Genomic DNA, 12,940 nt, shown 5'->3' with positions numbered 1-12,940 from the left:
GGAGAGGAGGAACCAGTGGTGCTCTGTAAAGTCTCCATTACTAATTAATGAATATTTCTACAGCAGAGAAGGGAAAAATAAATAAATAAATATATATATATATATATATATATATATATATATATATATGCACCCATGGGCCAGAGCTGCATGCATGGCCGAGCCTCCGCACTGTGCCAGCCAATGGAGATCCATCGGAAAGAGCGAACAGGAGAGGGAGAATGAGCGTCGAGGTGGGGGGGGGGGGGGGGGCAGAGGCTTCACAGGCAGGAGATTAGCCTTGGAAAATTGATCCCTGAGCACAAAAGCCATCGGCCTCCTCCACCCCCCCACCCCTTAAAATGTATCTATTCATCCATCTCTGCATTACAGGTTTAGAACCAAAAGTGAGCGCGCCACCAGTACCGAGCCAAGGTTAACCATGTGGATCTAATTATCTTTGATACACATTCACACCATGGCAAATCCAGTGCAGAGGGCCAACAGAGCTTCATTAGGAGCGGACGCTTCCAGGGTTGGTTAGCAGCAACCGCTCCACCGGGGGAACCGATTTGATCCCAGTTGTGTATTGAGAGCCAATTTCTCTCCTCCACACACCCTCCGTCCGTGTTTACAGTTCAACACTTGAGGTTTCAGAATGCAGTTTAACTCTCGCGGCCTGTCCAAGTCGATACCGATTCTGAAGAGTGAGTGGCATTCTCCTCTCGGAATCCTTGCCTGGGGGCACGCCACTGAGATACAGTGCTCACAATGAGCGGCGCATCATTGTGGAACCGAGTCTGTATCACGGCCATTGTTGTGTGTCATCGCTTCTGTCACTATCCAAGAGAGCAAATATGTCGGAACAATCTTTAAAATGGGATTTCGAGTGCAGAGTCAGAAATTCATGTGACGTCTTGCTTCAAGATTGTAGCTCTATTAATGCCAACGGTTGATTTTTTTTTTTTTTTTGTCACCCAGCCAAAAAAACAAAAAAAGAAAATCAGGCCATGAAGAACAAGGCATAACCTCAAGCCAAGTCTGTTAGAGCAGGAAATACAGAGTAGCTGTGTGCTGGGATACTAGATAAACATAATTTACTGTATGCAAGATGACTGATCACAGCACTGTTACTCAGTTCACAAAATACAAGATACTTTCTTTACGTACAATAGGTCAACAACCCAGAACTGATGAATCAGCTTGTCAGACTAATGTAGGACGGAGCAGTTTGCTTCTAAAAACACAGTATTTCCTCGAGCTTTAACGACCTTTTCAATGTTGTGGTTGTGATGCGGCTCGAAATAAACAAACACTCACAAGTTGAATGATGTTGATGGATTTGTATTTTAGGATTTGTACTTCCAAATTCCAGACGCGCTTCTGCAGTTCCCACCTGTAGCATTTTAGGTTGAAAGCAGCGTCTACTTACACAGAGACGCTGGAAACTATGTCATTTAAATCTCGTCTCCACGACCAGTATTACTGCCACCTGTTGCCCAGTGTTGCGTCTTTGCATTGAAGTATAACTTCCACTCTTCCTGACTCGGAGCGACGCATCGGAACGTTTCAGAACAACACCTGCACTTTGAAACATTCAAAGTTTTGCGAGGTCACGCCTCGTTTTCACACAACGCTCCAAACAAATCACACACCTGAATGCTTTAGTTTGATTCATCCGCAGCAGCTCGTTGGGAGTTTAGATTCGGGATCAGCCTCTTTTATTGGATATGATAAGAAGAGGACGTCACAGGACTACTGGAGGAAACATTCGTTTCCTTTTCAATTCAACCTGGTGCCACATGCGGTGCAGAGTTTCAAAATGTCAATAAGATAATCTGACACATCTATCGTGTCCTTTTCAAGTCGACTCATAAAATCAGTACCGATTGTGGTCTTTTCAGCACAAAATTGTTGTATCATCAACAAACATCTGTGGAATGAAAAAAAAGGTGCAGGTCGATTCAAAGACACGTTTTCATATCTGAATGGTGTTGGATTTTTCTTTTCTTTTTTGTCAACAAATATCTGTATTCTGCGAGTGGCGCTTCAAACAGTGCATATCTCCCCGTTGTGTGGGCAGTTCAATAATTTTCCAGTTGCAAGATCTTCAGAGGAGAGGAAAAAAAGAATATTCTGACCTACAAGAAAGTGAAACTTTGAGCCAACACGCACGCACTACTGAAATATGCCCTTTGGAAGTGTGGATTGTGCCCCGGGGTATACAGCGAGACTGATTTCATTTCACTCTTAATTCAAATTCTCAGAGGAAAGTCATTCAATGGGAACAAAGAAGAAAAAAAAACAACTTGATGGACTTGGTGCAGTGAGAAGGATTCCAAATATGACTACAAAACAACAACAACAAAAAAAAACAATTGAAACGAGATTACTGCGCAGGAGGGGTTTTTTCTTTCTTTCTTTCTTTCCTTTTTCCTCCCTTCATCGGTGAATAGATCCCACACAAAGTGCTCATCAGATTGATGGGGGAGATGGACATTTTAAATGCAATCCACCACCCTCCCCCACCGTGTCTTGCTCTCACAAGGGACCTGACCCAGCACCCAGTAATGAATAGCTGTGGGGCCTCCAGTGGCCACAGTGACGATGGATCGCTGATAACCTGTTGTGGAGAGCAAATGACTGCTTCTCCCTTTCCACCTCGCCTCTCAACAATTAGGGCAGAAATGAAAAGGGACGCCAACTTGAGACTGACATTGACCAACTATCTCCTGTTGTTTGGGCTTTCCTTGATTTTTCCCCCCCAAACTAAAAAAGGATTGAATTTGCTGGAGGGTTCGCCAACTTGTATTTGAAGTGTGTGTGTGTGGATGGGAGACGCCACGGGGGAAACATGCCACTGAAGGTCCCTGATGGGACACACCGGGAGGGGAAAAGGGACTGGGGCAAACCTGGGACAATTGTGCCACAGAGCAATTATACCCAGACACATTTATTTCTAATTTTCTATGCAAAAAAAAAGAAAAAGAGAAGATCAGCAGGTCTTTGAAAGGAGGAAAAGGCAGCCATTTGTCTTCCACTTTGGACGCCCCTGGTCAGGAGAATCCACCGGTTTTTGAAGGCAGAGGACGATGAAGAGAGCATCACATTTACATAAGAATAGAGGCCTATACTCAAGCACTGGTAGGGGGGGGTGGGGGGGTGGGAAGCGAGCCTTTTATTTCAGCAATGGCATTTGCTTGTTGGGAATAATTTCTATGCATGGCCAGCGGAAGATTAGAATTGGTTTTGTGGTTGTGGTAGTGCGAGCAAAGCGGGTTGTCCAACAGTGTTGAAAAGGGGCTTGGCGGTTTGTTCCCCTTACATTCCTTCAATGGTGATTAAGAGCCTGACGTTAAAAGATCCCTTAAGTTTTCCGCCCTTCACTACTCCCATCTCTCTAACTCACTCCTTCTCCCCTCATCTCCCTAGAGAGAGGGGATTACTGGCACACTAGTATACAGAAATGGCACTTGCTCAAAATTAAAAGACTTTCACAGGCTGCTAATCTAATGAGGGTGGAAGGGGGTGTAGGGAATGAGCAAGCGCCATTTCAGCTGCCGAAATGAAAGGACAAGAGCGGATTTTCATGTTTACCGCCAACATTGCACTAACGACTAAAAAGAGGCTGAAACACAAAGCAAAAAGAAGGCTTTTGAAAATTCCCGAGAGCCAAGGACCAAAGGCATCAAACTAATAGCAAAAAGTGTGTGGCGGTTAAAGGGCGACGGCAGCTGTGACGGTGTGGTGGCGTTGCGGGGCTTGGGCAGGTCCTGCCACGGGCCGGAGTTCGTGCAGCGACAGGCAAGGCACCGAGGAAGAGAGTCCAAACCCGCGAGCGATTGTCAAACGTTTCCAGAGCTGACGGTAAAGAGGAACTGATCCAGTCTGAGTGTTGTTCCTCAACTAAAAGGTCCCCAGGTCAGGTTGAATGCATTCGTACCACAATCAGGTGCTCTGAAATTACATAACGTGGCATGGAGTTGGTTGTTTTTCCCAATCAGAAGGTTGCAAGGTTTGATCGCCTATCTCCCTCTGTCCACATGCTGACGTGTCTTTGAGCAAGACTCTGAATCTTAATCTGCTCCCACTCCATGGACAGTGTCCCTTATTGGTCAAAGAATTTTCTTTCAGTGTGAATCAAATTTCCCACTTCTGACCTTGTTTTGGCTGAGATATGTTCATATATATTTTACCCGTCATATTTTAACATGACGATTTTACCACTTCCCAAAGATCTTCAACCGCTTACACGGCATCCCATAAGGGAACAGGAAACAACTCCCCAGATCCATAATAAAATCCAAGAATAAGCAGTCACCCGCAATTATGGTGCTCAGATGAGAGATCTTTTCCGACTCAAACAGCCTTCATCTTGTTATTTCCAGAGTGAAATCCCAAAGAAATCCCCGTGCACGAGAAAAGACGGAGAGGTCTGCAAGTCAAGGGCTGTATGACAGCGCGGCGGCATCCACTCCCTCAATGGGATACACAGGTTGGTAAAGCCATCTGGACAAAGGTCCTGACATTCCTCCATCGCCGTGTCCGCCGTGTCCACAGGACTCGGGACGCTCCGTTTTGAACAGACTGATCAACAGCTGCGGATCAGAGGTTGTAAGGAGGGGAAGCGGGGAGGAGGAGAAAGGCAGAAGCCCTCTGGCTTACTGCAGATCCATCTAGAAAGGCTGCTCTGCTTCATTTCACTGACAGAGCCCCGCAGAGACGGGAAACTCTCCACGACGACGAGGATGATGTTTTCCAGTAGAGGAGAGTAGCCTTTTACAAAACAGCGAAACACAGATTACGCCTCTCATTTGGGAAACATCCACACCGAGGCACAGGGGCTCATGTTGAGTGTGTGTGGGGGGGAGGTGGGGGGGAGCATCTTCAGTGAGTGTCTACGTCAACACCACCTCTCAGAGGAGAGTTGCATCATGGTTTATCTGAAAATTTAAGGAATCCCACACTGAACACGAGCTGCCAGGAATCCTGCAAAACATGATTCATCTTTCTGTGCAGAAAAATACCTGGAAGGAAAAGACTGAGCTGATTTGGTTTTTTTTTTTTTAGTCAATATTCAATTTATCTCATTTCCGTCTCCTCAAACATACAAGCTATCATGTTCAATCTCCCTAAAGCCAGAGTCAGAACACAGCAGTGACTCCCAACAATTTCCAAATATAGATTCACCATACCACTCCCCTCTTACTTGAAATGTAGCACACTCCATTAGAGGGGCCTGAGCCAAACGCTTCAGGTTATTACCAGGACCCGTTAGGCTTGAATGAGCTGCCCATCGTAGCCTTCAGCTCCCATTTTGAGTCCTCTTCAGGCACAATGTCCCGTAATGAAGGGGGGGTCACAGACGGGCTGTGTTTGGCTCGGACTCTATAGTTCAATCAACGTGGCAGGGAGCATGCATAAAGATGACTGTTTCCATCTTGCACTGCAATGTTACTTTTCCCTCAAGAGGGAAAAAAAAAAAAGAGAAAGCGAGAGAGAGAGAGAGAGATGAAAATGGGTGGTAGATGTATTTGCCTCATTTCTGCATGGCCGCCCCTGCATGCTGTGCTTCTCACTCAAGTTATGATAGGATGGAGCTCGCTGTCTTATACCTTTCTTCCTCTGCAGCGACACGTGACTTCAGTTTTTACTTGTTTTGACTCACGGAAAACTCAAACAGCGGCTACATGTGACTTCTGGCAATTAAATCCGTCCCGAAATCGGCTCAGATCGATCAGATTGCACTGGATGACATGAAAGTACAGCTGAGAATGCACTCAGGATGCACCGAGATTCGATTACGCAGACCACTTCGAGGGCTGGTCGGGGACACAATGTGATTGCATTGAAGAGAATTGGAAATGCATTTGTAATGCCATTCCACCTCACTACCAACTGTCACTGCAGACCGTCACATTCTTTATTTTCAGAGGGAGGGGGGGCACGAGCCACAGCTCTGCTGAAAAACCTAACAATTCAAAACATTGTTTTTTTTAAATATGATTCCAAGTCCTCATCTATAATAAGTGCAAAGTCTTGATGGTATTGAAGAGTGTAACACTTAACCCTATTCCAGGGGCAGCATACAGCCAAAAATCTCAAGGGTCCAAATCAATGAAAAAATAATTAGAACCCTTATAACCAGCAACTAACAGATCCACTGTCTACTTGACACATTTTTTTTTTTATAGATTCTTATAAACTGCAAATTGCAGCAAAATATACAGAAAACAGATCTTCTCTTTGCAGCTTCTTGTTTTTTGGTGCATGCATTAAGCAATGCAAAAAAAAAATTATTCAACTTTGTGGCAGAGAGGAATTCAGACGTTTCAGCTGATTTGGCCAAAAAAGCACAATGTGTCTTTTTAACGCTGGTGAAAGCCTGCTGCTTCTCAGTTTACACAATTCCTGTAGCATGTAAAGCTAATGCTACATTGCTATTATAATAAGATAGCTTCCACTGTGGCATCGCTCATCTCTATTCTTTAAAAAAAAAAAGAAAGAGGATGAAACCTCCAGTAAATAAAGCAAACAGTGTGCATAATGAAGATGAGCTCAGTCCAGAGCGAGCTGGAAGCGTCCAGAGTTCAGTGCCTATAAATGCACAGCTGCAAAACAAAGACAACCTGGACTCCAAAAAACAAAATCAGCTCGGGCTCAAGTCATCAAAAACACCAGAGGAAAAATATGACGTGGGCTGAACGAAGCCACCGGCTCGCTTATTTACACATTATTGTGTAAATGCATTCAGGCTAAAACCACATGAGGAGGCAATTTGGACCAGAGCGACATTTCAATGCCAGAGATAATGTTAACGAACTGCCCGACACACACACACACACACGCACACACACACACACACACGTGGCCCAGTGTCTCCAGGGAGAGGAAATCGCCCGACAGGTGTTGGCAGTGCCAGTCTGGCGAGATTATCAACCAGAAGAGAGTAAGGGGCATTCAAGGGGGGGGGATCACATTACAAAGATAACAATGCTTCCCTCAAGGCTCTCCCTTGCAGAGCGTCTCCCCTGTGCCTACCTGACAATCAAGCTGTAAAATCTAGATCGGATTTCATTGTACAACTACTAATGCATCTCAGAATCATGACCCAAGTACAAGTGCTTCTTTCACAAAAGTTGTGAGCCCTCAACGCTGCGCTGTTAGCTTTTACCGCCGTCGTAATTTAAGAATTGGCTGTTGGGAGTAAAATGAGCTCCAGAGAAGTAATGACAAAGAGACGTAAAACACAAGTATTCTCCATCAAAGTAAACTATCCAAATAACACATACTTGCAGTTAAATGTATATTAGCTGCTCTTAAACTGCAACAAACAGCATGAACACGATTACTGAGCGGTAACCTCCACAGAGCAAGGCAGTAGCATCGAGACAATGTACCCCCGCACAGACCAACTGAGACATGCGTCGTGTTTTGCCAGCGGTAACTCACCTGTGAGGTCGTGGTGGATGAGCTCAGCGAAGTTGGGGTCGTCCCCCCACCAGAAGAGCCAGAGCTCCCTCCGGCCCTGCCGCTGGCTGCGCCGCCACACGCTCAGCACGTCGGCCTTCAGGCAGCGGCTGAAGCTGCACAGGATGGGGTCCTCCTCCGTCACCGGGAAGAGGATGGGCGCGGAGGTGGGACCCTGCCACACGAACCTCTTCCATTTGATCCCGGTCAAATCAGCCTGCGGCACAAGGCGGGAGGGAGACAGAGGTCGTTAGCGGGCAGAGCTTCGGGATCCACTGCCTGCGAGTGTTCCAAAAAAAAAAAAAACCCATCATCTGTCGCCTTTTATTGGGTAATTCACCCGCCGACTACTTCTCGCAACAAGCTATTCTGTCAACGCTGCAGAGAAGACAAAAGGAAAACGGGAAGATGGAACGATAGACATAAAACAAGAAGTGGACACCTCTGTGTGTTGATACCGAGGAGAAAACGGCTTCGGAAATTGAGGACATTTGATGATTTTCTGTAAACTGGTGCTTCAGGTGCTTTCAATATCACAGTGAACAACATGCTCAAAACACAAATAGGAGAAGAAAAAAAAAAAAACCCAACTAATGCTGGTAAATGTGGTCTCACCACCTTAATCCTCATTATTGGAGAGTGCTGGGGGGGGGGGGGGGGGGGGGGATGCGTTGCCTTTCTATAAACGCTGTCTGGCTTTTATAGAGAGAACAAAACACACAGAAAAAAAGCCTCATAGGCAGTAAATCACTGGCGGGGTTATTAAGTGTTAAAACAGGAACATTACGCTCCACTGCAAGGTAGCGCCGCCGCCGCCGCTGCTGCCGCTGCTGCTTATCAGCCGAGTGCCGACAGACAGCCCATGTCTACCTCAACACATGAACGCAGATACATGCTAACTAACGCAAAAGCACACGCACACGCACACGCACACACAATGCCTGAGGCGCACAGCCCCATTTCTGCTGGCAATCTAGGTCCTCTATCTATCCTTGTAGACATTTGGAGTAATCTGCTGAAAACACGGACTGTTCATTTTCCTGCTGCTTTAGTCCTATTCCGTTCAGGCCGAGTCGGCAGGCTGTCCCTCTGTACGCTCAACCAATTAATCCATTACAATTCAGGGGATATCTTAACTCAAGTGCAGAGGCGCTGAGCCTGAACAAGTGATTACCCGTGGTTGTGGCGAAGCGGTGGTCTTTCGCCTGGCGAGGGATAAGCTGGGAGATTTGTGGTGTTCGTTGGGATGGCGGTGGTGGTGGTGGTGGAGGTGGTGGTGGTGTGCGAGGGGGCTGGGAGTGTCAAAACAGAGCATTGTGTGGCATCAGCTGGAGCAGACTCGGACCACAACAACAAGTCAGTCCAGCCATGAGACACAGCGATGACTTGTTCAGGGGGACGGATTATTAATAACCTGCGTTTGAAAATGACGACTCCTGTGCATGCGCACGAAATACAGCCCTGTTGCTTGATTCACAATTCAGGCGACTATGCCAGACAACCATCGATAAATGCAAAGAGTGTGTTTAATTTGTCGCACACCACTAACTCAAGAAGGGGGAGGGAGTAAAAAAATGTTTTACCGAGTTCACAAAAAGCCAAAGGTTGTGTTCCAGACGGGTTATAAACTGAGCTCGGAAGGTGCCGGCTGAAAACACCCGAGATGTCTGGTGAACAATGTGGCTCCTGAGGAAGCCGACAGCCGCCACGCAGGCTCAGGACGAGCTCCTGTGGTCTGCGTGTAATGACAGAGCTGCGGCGGCTCGGCTGCTCCTTCCTGCTGGAGCCGGAGTTGCCTTACACCTGCACCTCGCTCGGAAACATCTGTGCACACAATGCAAAGGGAGGGAGCGAGGGTGGAGGCGACGGTTAACTGTGAAACCAGATCGCAAGCAGTGCAGATAGGCAATTAGCTGGGGAACAACCCCCCCCCCCCCCCCCCCTCCATCACCACCATCACCATCATCTCACTGACCAGGGTCAGTCCTTGACGGAATCGCACACGTCAACATACAAAAGGTTTTATTCTTAAGTGCGTCTCAGATTTGATTATAGGCCTGTGTCCTCATGCGGATCGCTTTCACACTAGAAGTGGCTGTTTCACAACAGAAAGCAGGAATCAAACCTGTCGCAGCACACCGATACCGAGATTTCAAGAACTTTCATTCAAATAGTTCCAGAGACTCCCGCCGCTTTGTTGCAAATTACTTTTCATACGTCACTGATTTACTTTGCTCAGGATTTAAACTCGCTCACTATAATATCCCTTATGAGATGAAAACCTGTTAAAGGTTTAGATTAGACACTAAATTACTGACAAAACACGCAAGGAAATTAAAATTCCAGACACGAAGGGAGATAAAAAGGAAAAAAAGTGATGCTGCGATATGATAAGGAGCATGAAAAAATAAAGCAAAGATTAGATCTAATGTACCATTCAGAAAACTATACACAGTTATCAACATAATACTTAATGTAAGCTTGTATCACAAGAAAATGTCCACTAATTCCTGAAACCACTTGTTACTATTTGTTCTTTTATGAGAAAACTCACTCGTGACACATCATTCAGTCAGTGACTAGCATGTGGGGAACTGGTGTGTGATTCCTGGACCCAACAGGAAGGAAGTCCAACATAAAATTTGGCCAAGTCTCCAGTGCAAGTAGTAAATACTTGCTGTGGCAAACCCCTGTAAAAGAGAGCAGTTGAATAGACTCCATTTCATATTTATGAGAGAAAAGAGCAGCGCTGGATCCAACATCCAATCAAATCAAAGTCCGGTCCTGTTGTAAACTGCGCTGTGATAATTAAACAGTTAATTGCTCAATCAAGGAAAAATTGAACTGATGACAATTTGGCCGGTCAATTAGAGCCGTTTGAAAGAGATCTCTTTCCCGACGCGTGCAAACTTTTCCAGCTCTCCACACTGTTGCACATCATGATCATTTGTCGAGAAGCAGCACAGACGTGCGCGTGTGTCACGCCGGCACACGGACGCAAGGCACTGTCACGAGGAGGTTAAACAGTTTAATTAACTGTCAGCTCGATGTCAGACCGTTTATAAAACAACACGCAAAGAACACGCAGGCCCTCTTCTTGTTATTATCCGCAGTTACTGCAGTGCGAGTGTACGCAGGGAGGCGAAGTGAACCGACTGACCACATCCTGTGGCCACCGAGAGGCTGACCTGATTTATTCCTGAGATTTAACTCCTGTAGGAGCAGTCACAGATATAATACTGATTAATGCCGCTGCTGCTGCAATGCTGCCTAATGCATGAATGAAATACAGCAGCCACTGTATAAGAGCAGCAGGCTCGTCTCTTCATCCTCCATTAAACTCTGCGTCATCACCTGAGCTCAGAGTGTGAACCATCAGGATGTATGAGGAATCAATTCCTCAGAGAAATCAAATAGATGCTTGTGCTACTGCACACGAGAGTATCCCTGAGCACCAAATCATCGACTTCTGATTCCTCAATAGCCATTATCAACAGAAACAAACTACTACAGATCCTAAATCTTTACCACTACCCTGCAATGACTGTTCAGAGTGAATCCATGTACACAACACAGGGAGACTCGGAGCCTGACAATTTAAGCGAGATCTCCGCAATAAAATCAAAATGTTGCCTCTAAAAGCTGCTCAGAAATGAACCAACCGTTTGCGTGCTAAAGAAACTCCAGAGCAGTAAAGGATTTCTACATTGACGTGACATTATATGGAAAAGGTAAAGCCGATCATCAGCTGTGTGGAGCTGATTAATTTCAAACATCTGTCCGCGGACACAGAGGGGGCTTTCATTCCCTCTACCACTGAGTCACTCAGCTCAACACTGTGCATGTAGTGACAAGGTGGATTTCACTGGACTCCCAACTGAAGTGCGCAGGCCTGCAAAGTGACTCTTTTCTGTGGACGGAGGAAGCTTTGTTTTGATCCACAATCTGAACGGTGAATTACCGAGTGGCTGAGTGACACACGTCTGCACCTGCCGAGTCCATTCCAGAGGCTTTAATGGGAAAACGTCTGAAGTTACTTGAAAAGAAACTGATCTCCCTTGCGAAAGTCTTGCGGCTCGATCTGTTTTGTTTACACAGGAAGCGAGCCAAGTGTTTTCCGCCGCTGATTCATAAAGATGAGCCTAACGATGGAAACCGAAAATGGGAGTTAAGTAAGCCGTGATTCTACAAACAATACAATACTACCAAATGTCACACTGCGAGCACTCAACGTTTATCTTCCCACTTTCAAACGACGGCGCGTACGCGGCGATGATTTGATAAAGGTTTATGTAGCGGCGGGTTCGAAACACATAAACAAAGAGTGTCTGTTGCGAGTGCGTCTCGAGGAAGAGCTGCCACGCAGATAACGAAAGCAACAGCTTGTACACATCGGCCGCCATCAAAAACTACATGCCGCACAACTTTAAACGCGATACGAGAGGCTTTTATGCGGACTGTGTTAAACAAGCTATCTCCCGCTGCGCAGCTGTACAGTATGCGGAATTACACGAGAGTGAAACATTCAAAGAAGTTAGCCGAGACCGTCTGTAGTTATAGTTACGCACAAAAAACGCAAGAGCAACCTTACGTCCACCTCAAAGCCTGGACGCCATCAGTGCTCTGCTCCCCGTCAACAATGTCCGACGGGCACGGCGCTCCATCAAGGAGAAATGTGCCTTCTGCAGTTGTTCTGTCTGTCCCTTTCAAAAGAAATTAGTTGCAGCCTGTGTGCAAAGACAGCGGCTGCCAAGAATATCAGTGGATTTCCTTCCAAGCGTTCAAGCTTTCCAGGCCATGCGAGCCTCGTACACTGGAGGTGCTGCTCTGAATCCTGCACTCCCGCCTCCCTCTCGCCGCGTCTGAGGAAATGCTCAGGTACGCCAGCAACTGCTTGTAAAAAAAAAAAAAACATCCCGGCGGGGGTAAAGCCACGTCGGTCACGGGAGGTTTTATCTTTCGACGGGTCGAAGCCAGAAATCACACCGCTGCACGAGGCCGGGAATATACGGGGCCGGGGAACCGGAGAAACGGGCAGGAAGTTTTTACCCCCCGAGGTGATGCGTACTTGGTAGGGGAGGGTTACGACCCCCTGATTCTGCCAGCTGCTCACCTTCCCTCTGGCAAACTCTGGGTCCCGGGTCTCAGTGGGGGGAACATAGCGTTCAAACAGCTGCCTCGCTGCCTTTCAAGATATGAGACGAGCAACAGGTGAGGCCGCTCAAATCATAGCACAGATGCTCCTCTTCCAAAACGTCTCCCATCTCTTTCCCCCGCCCGTCGCCCCCTCTCTCCCTCGGTTAACCCTGGATTCCAGGCGAAAGCCAGCGTTTACAGTTCCGGGTCGAGAAGAACGCAAACCGTTCCCTTTGAGCTGGTTAAGTCGCGTAATTTATTGGATTTTATTGCTGGACGTTAAACATATTCCAGTCGCTACTCCATTTAAAAAAAACGGAATTCAAGACGAAACATTTCTTGAAAAGCAGCGACG

General features: G+C 46.7%; 1 protein-coding gene across 1 annotated transcript in view; it reads right to left on the bottom strand.

The window, feature by feature from the left end:
- Nucleotides 1-12,940, bottom strand: part of med13a (mediator complex subunit 13a) — an 86,672-nt gene that overhangs the window by 70,110 nt on the left and 3,622 nt on the right. The window contains exon 2 of the mRNA XM_080508853.1: nt 7,432-7,666. Within this exon, the coding sequence (XP_080364979.1) occupies nt 7,432-7,666 (235 nt within the window). The remainder of the gene's footprint in view (nt 1-7,431; nt 7,667-12,940) is intronic.

This window comes from Blennius ocellaris (assembly GCF_963422515.1).
Source record: "Blennius ocellaris genome assembly, chromosome: 14".
NCBI lineage: Eukaryota > Metazoa > Chordata > Actinopteri > Blenniiformes > Blenniidae > Blennius > Blennius ocellaris.
This window is presented reverse-complemented; position numbering and strand designations above follow the sequence as displayed.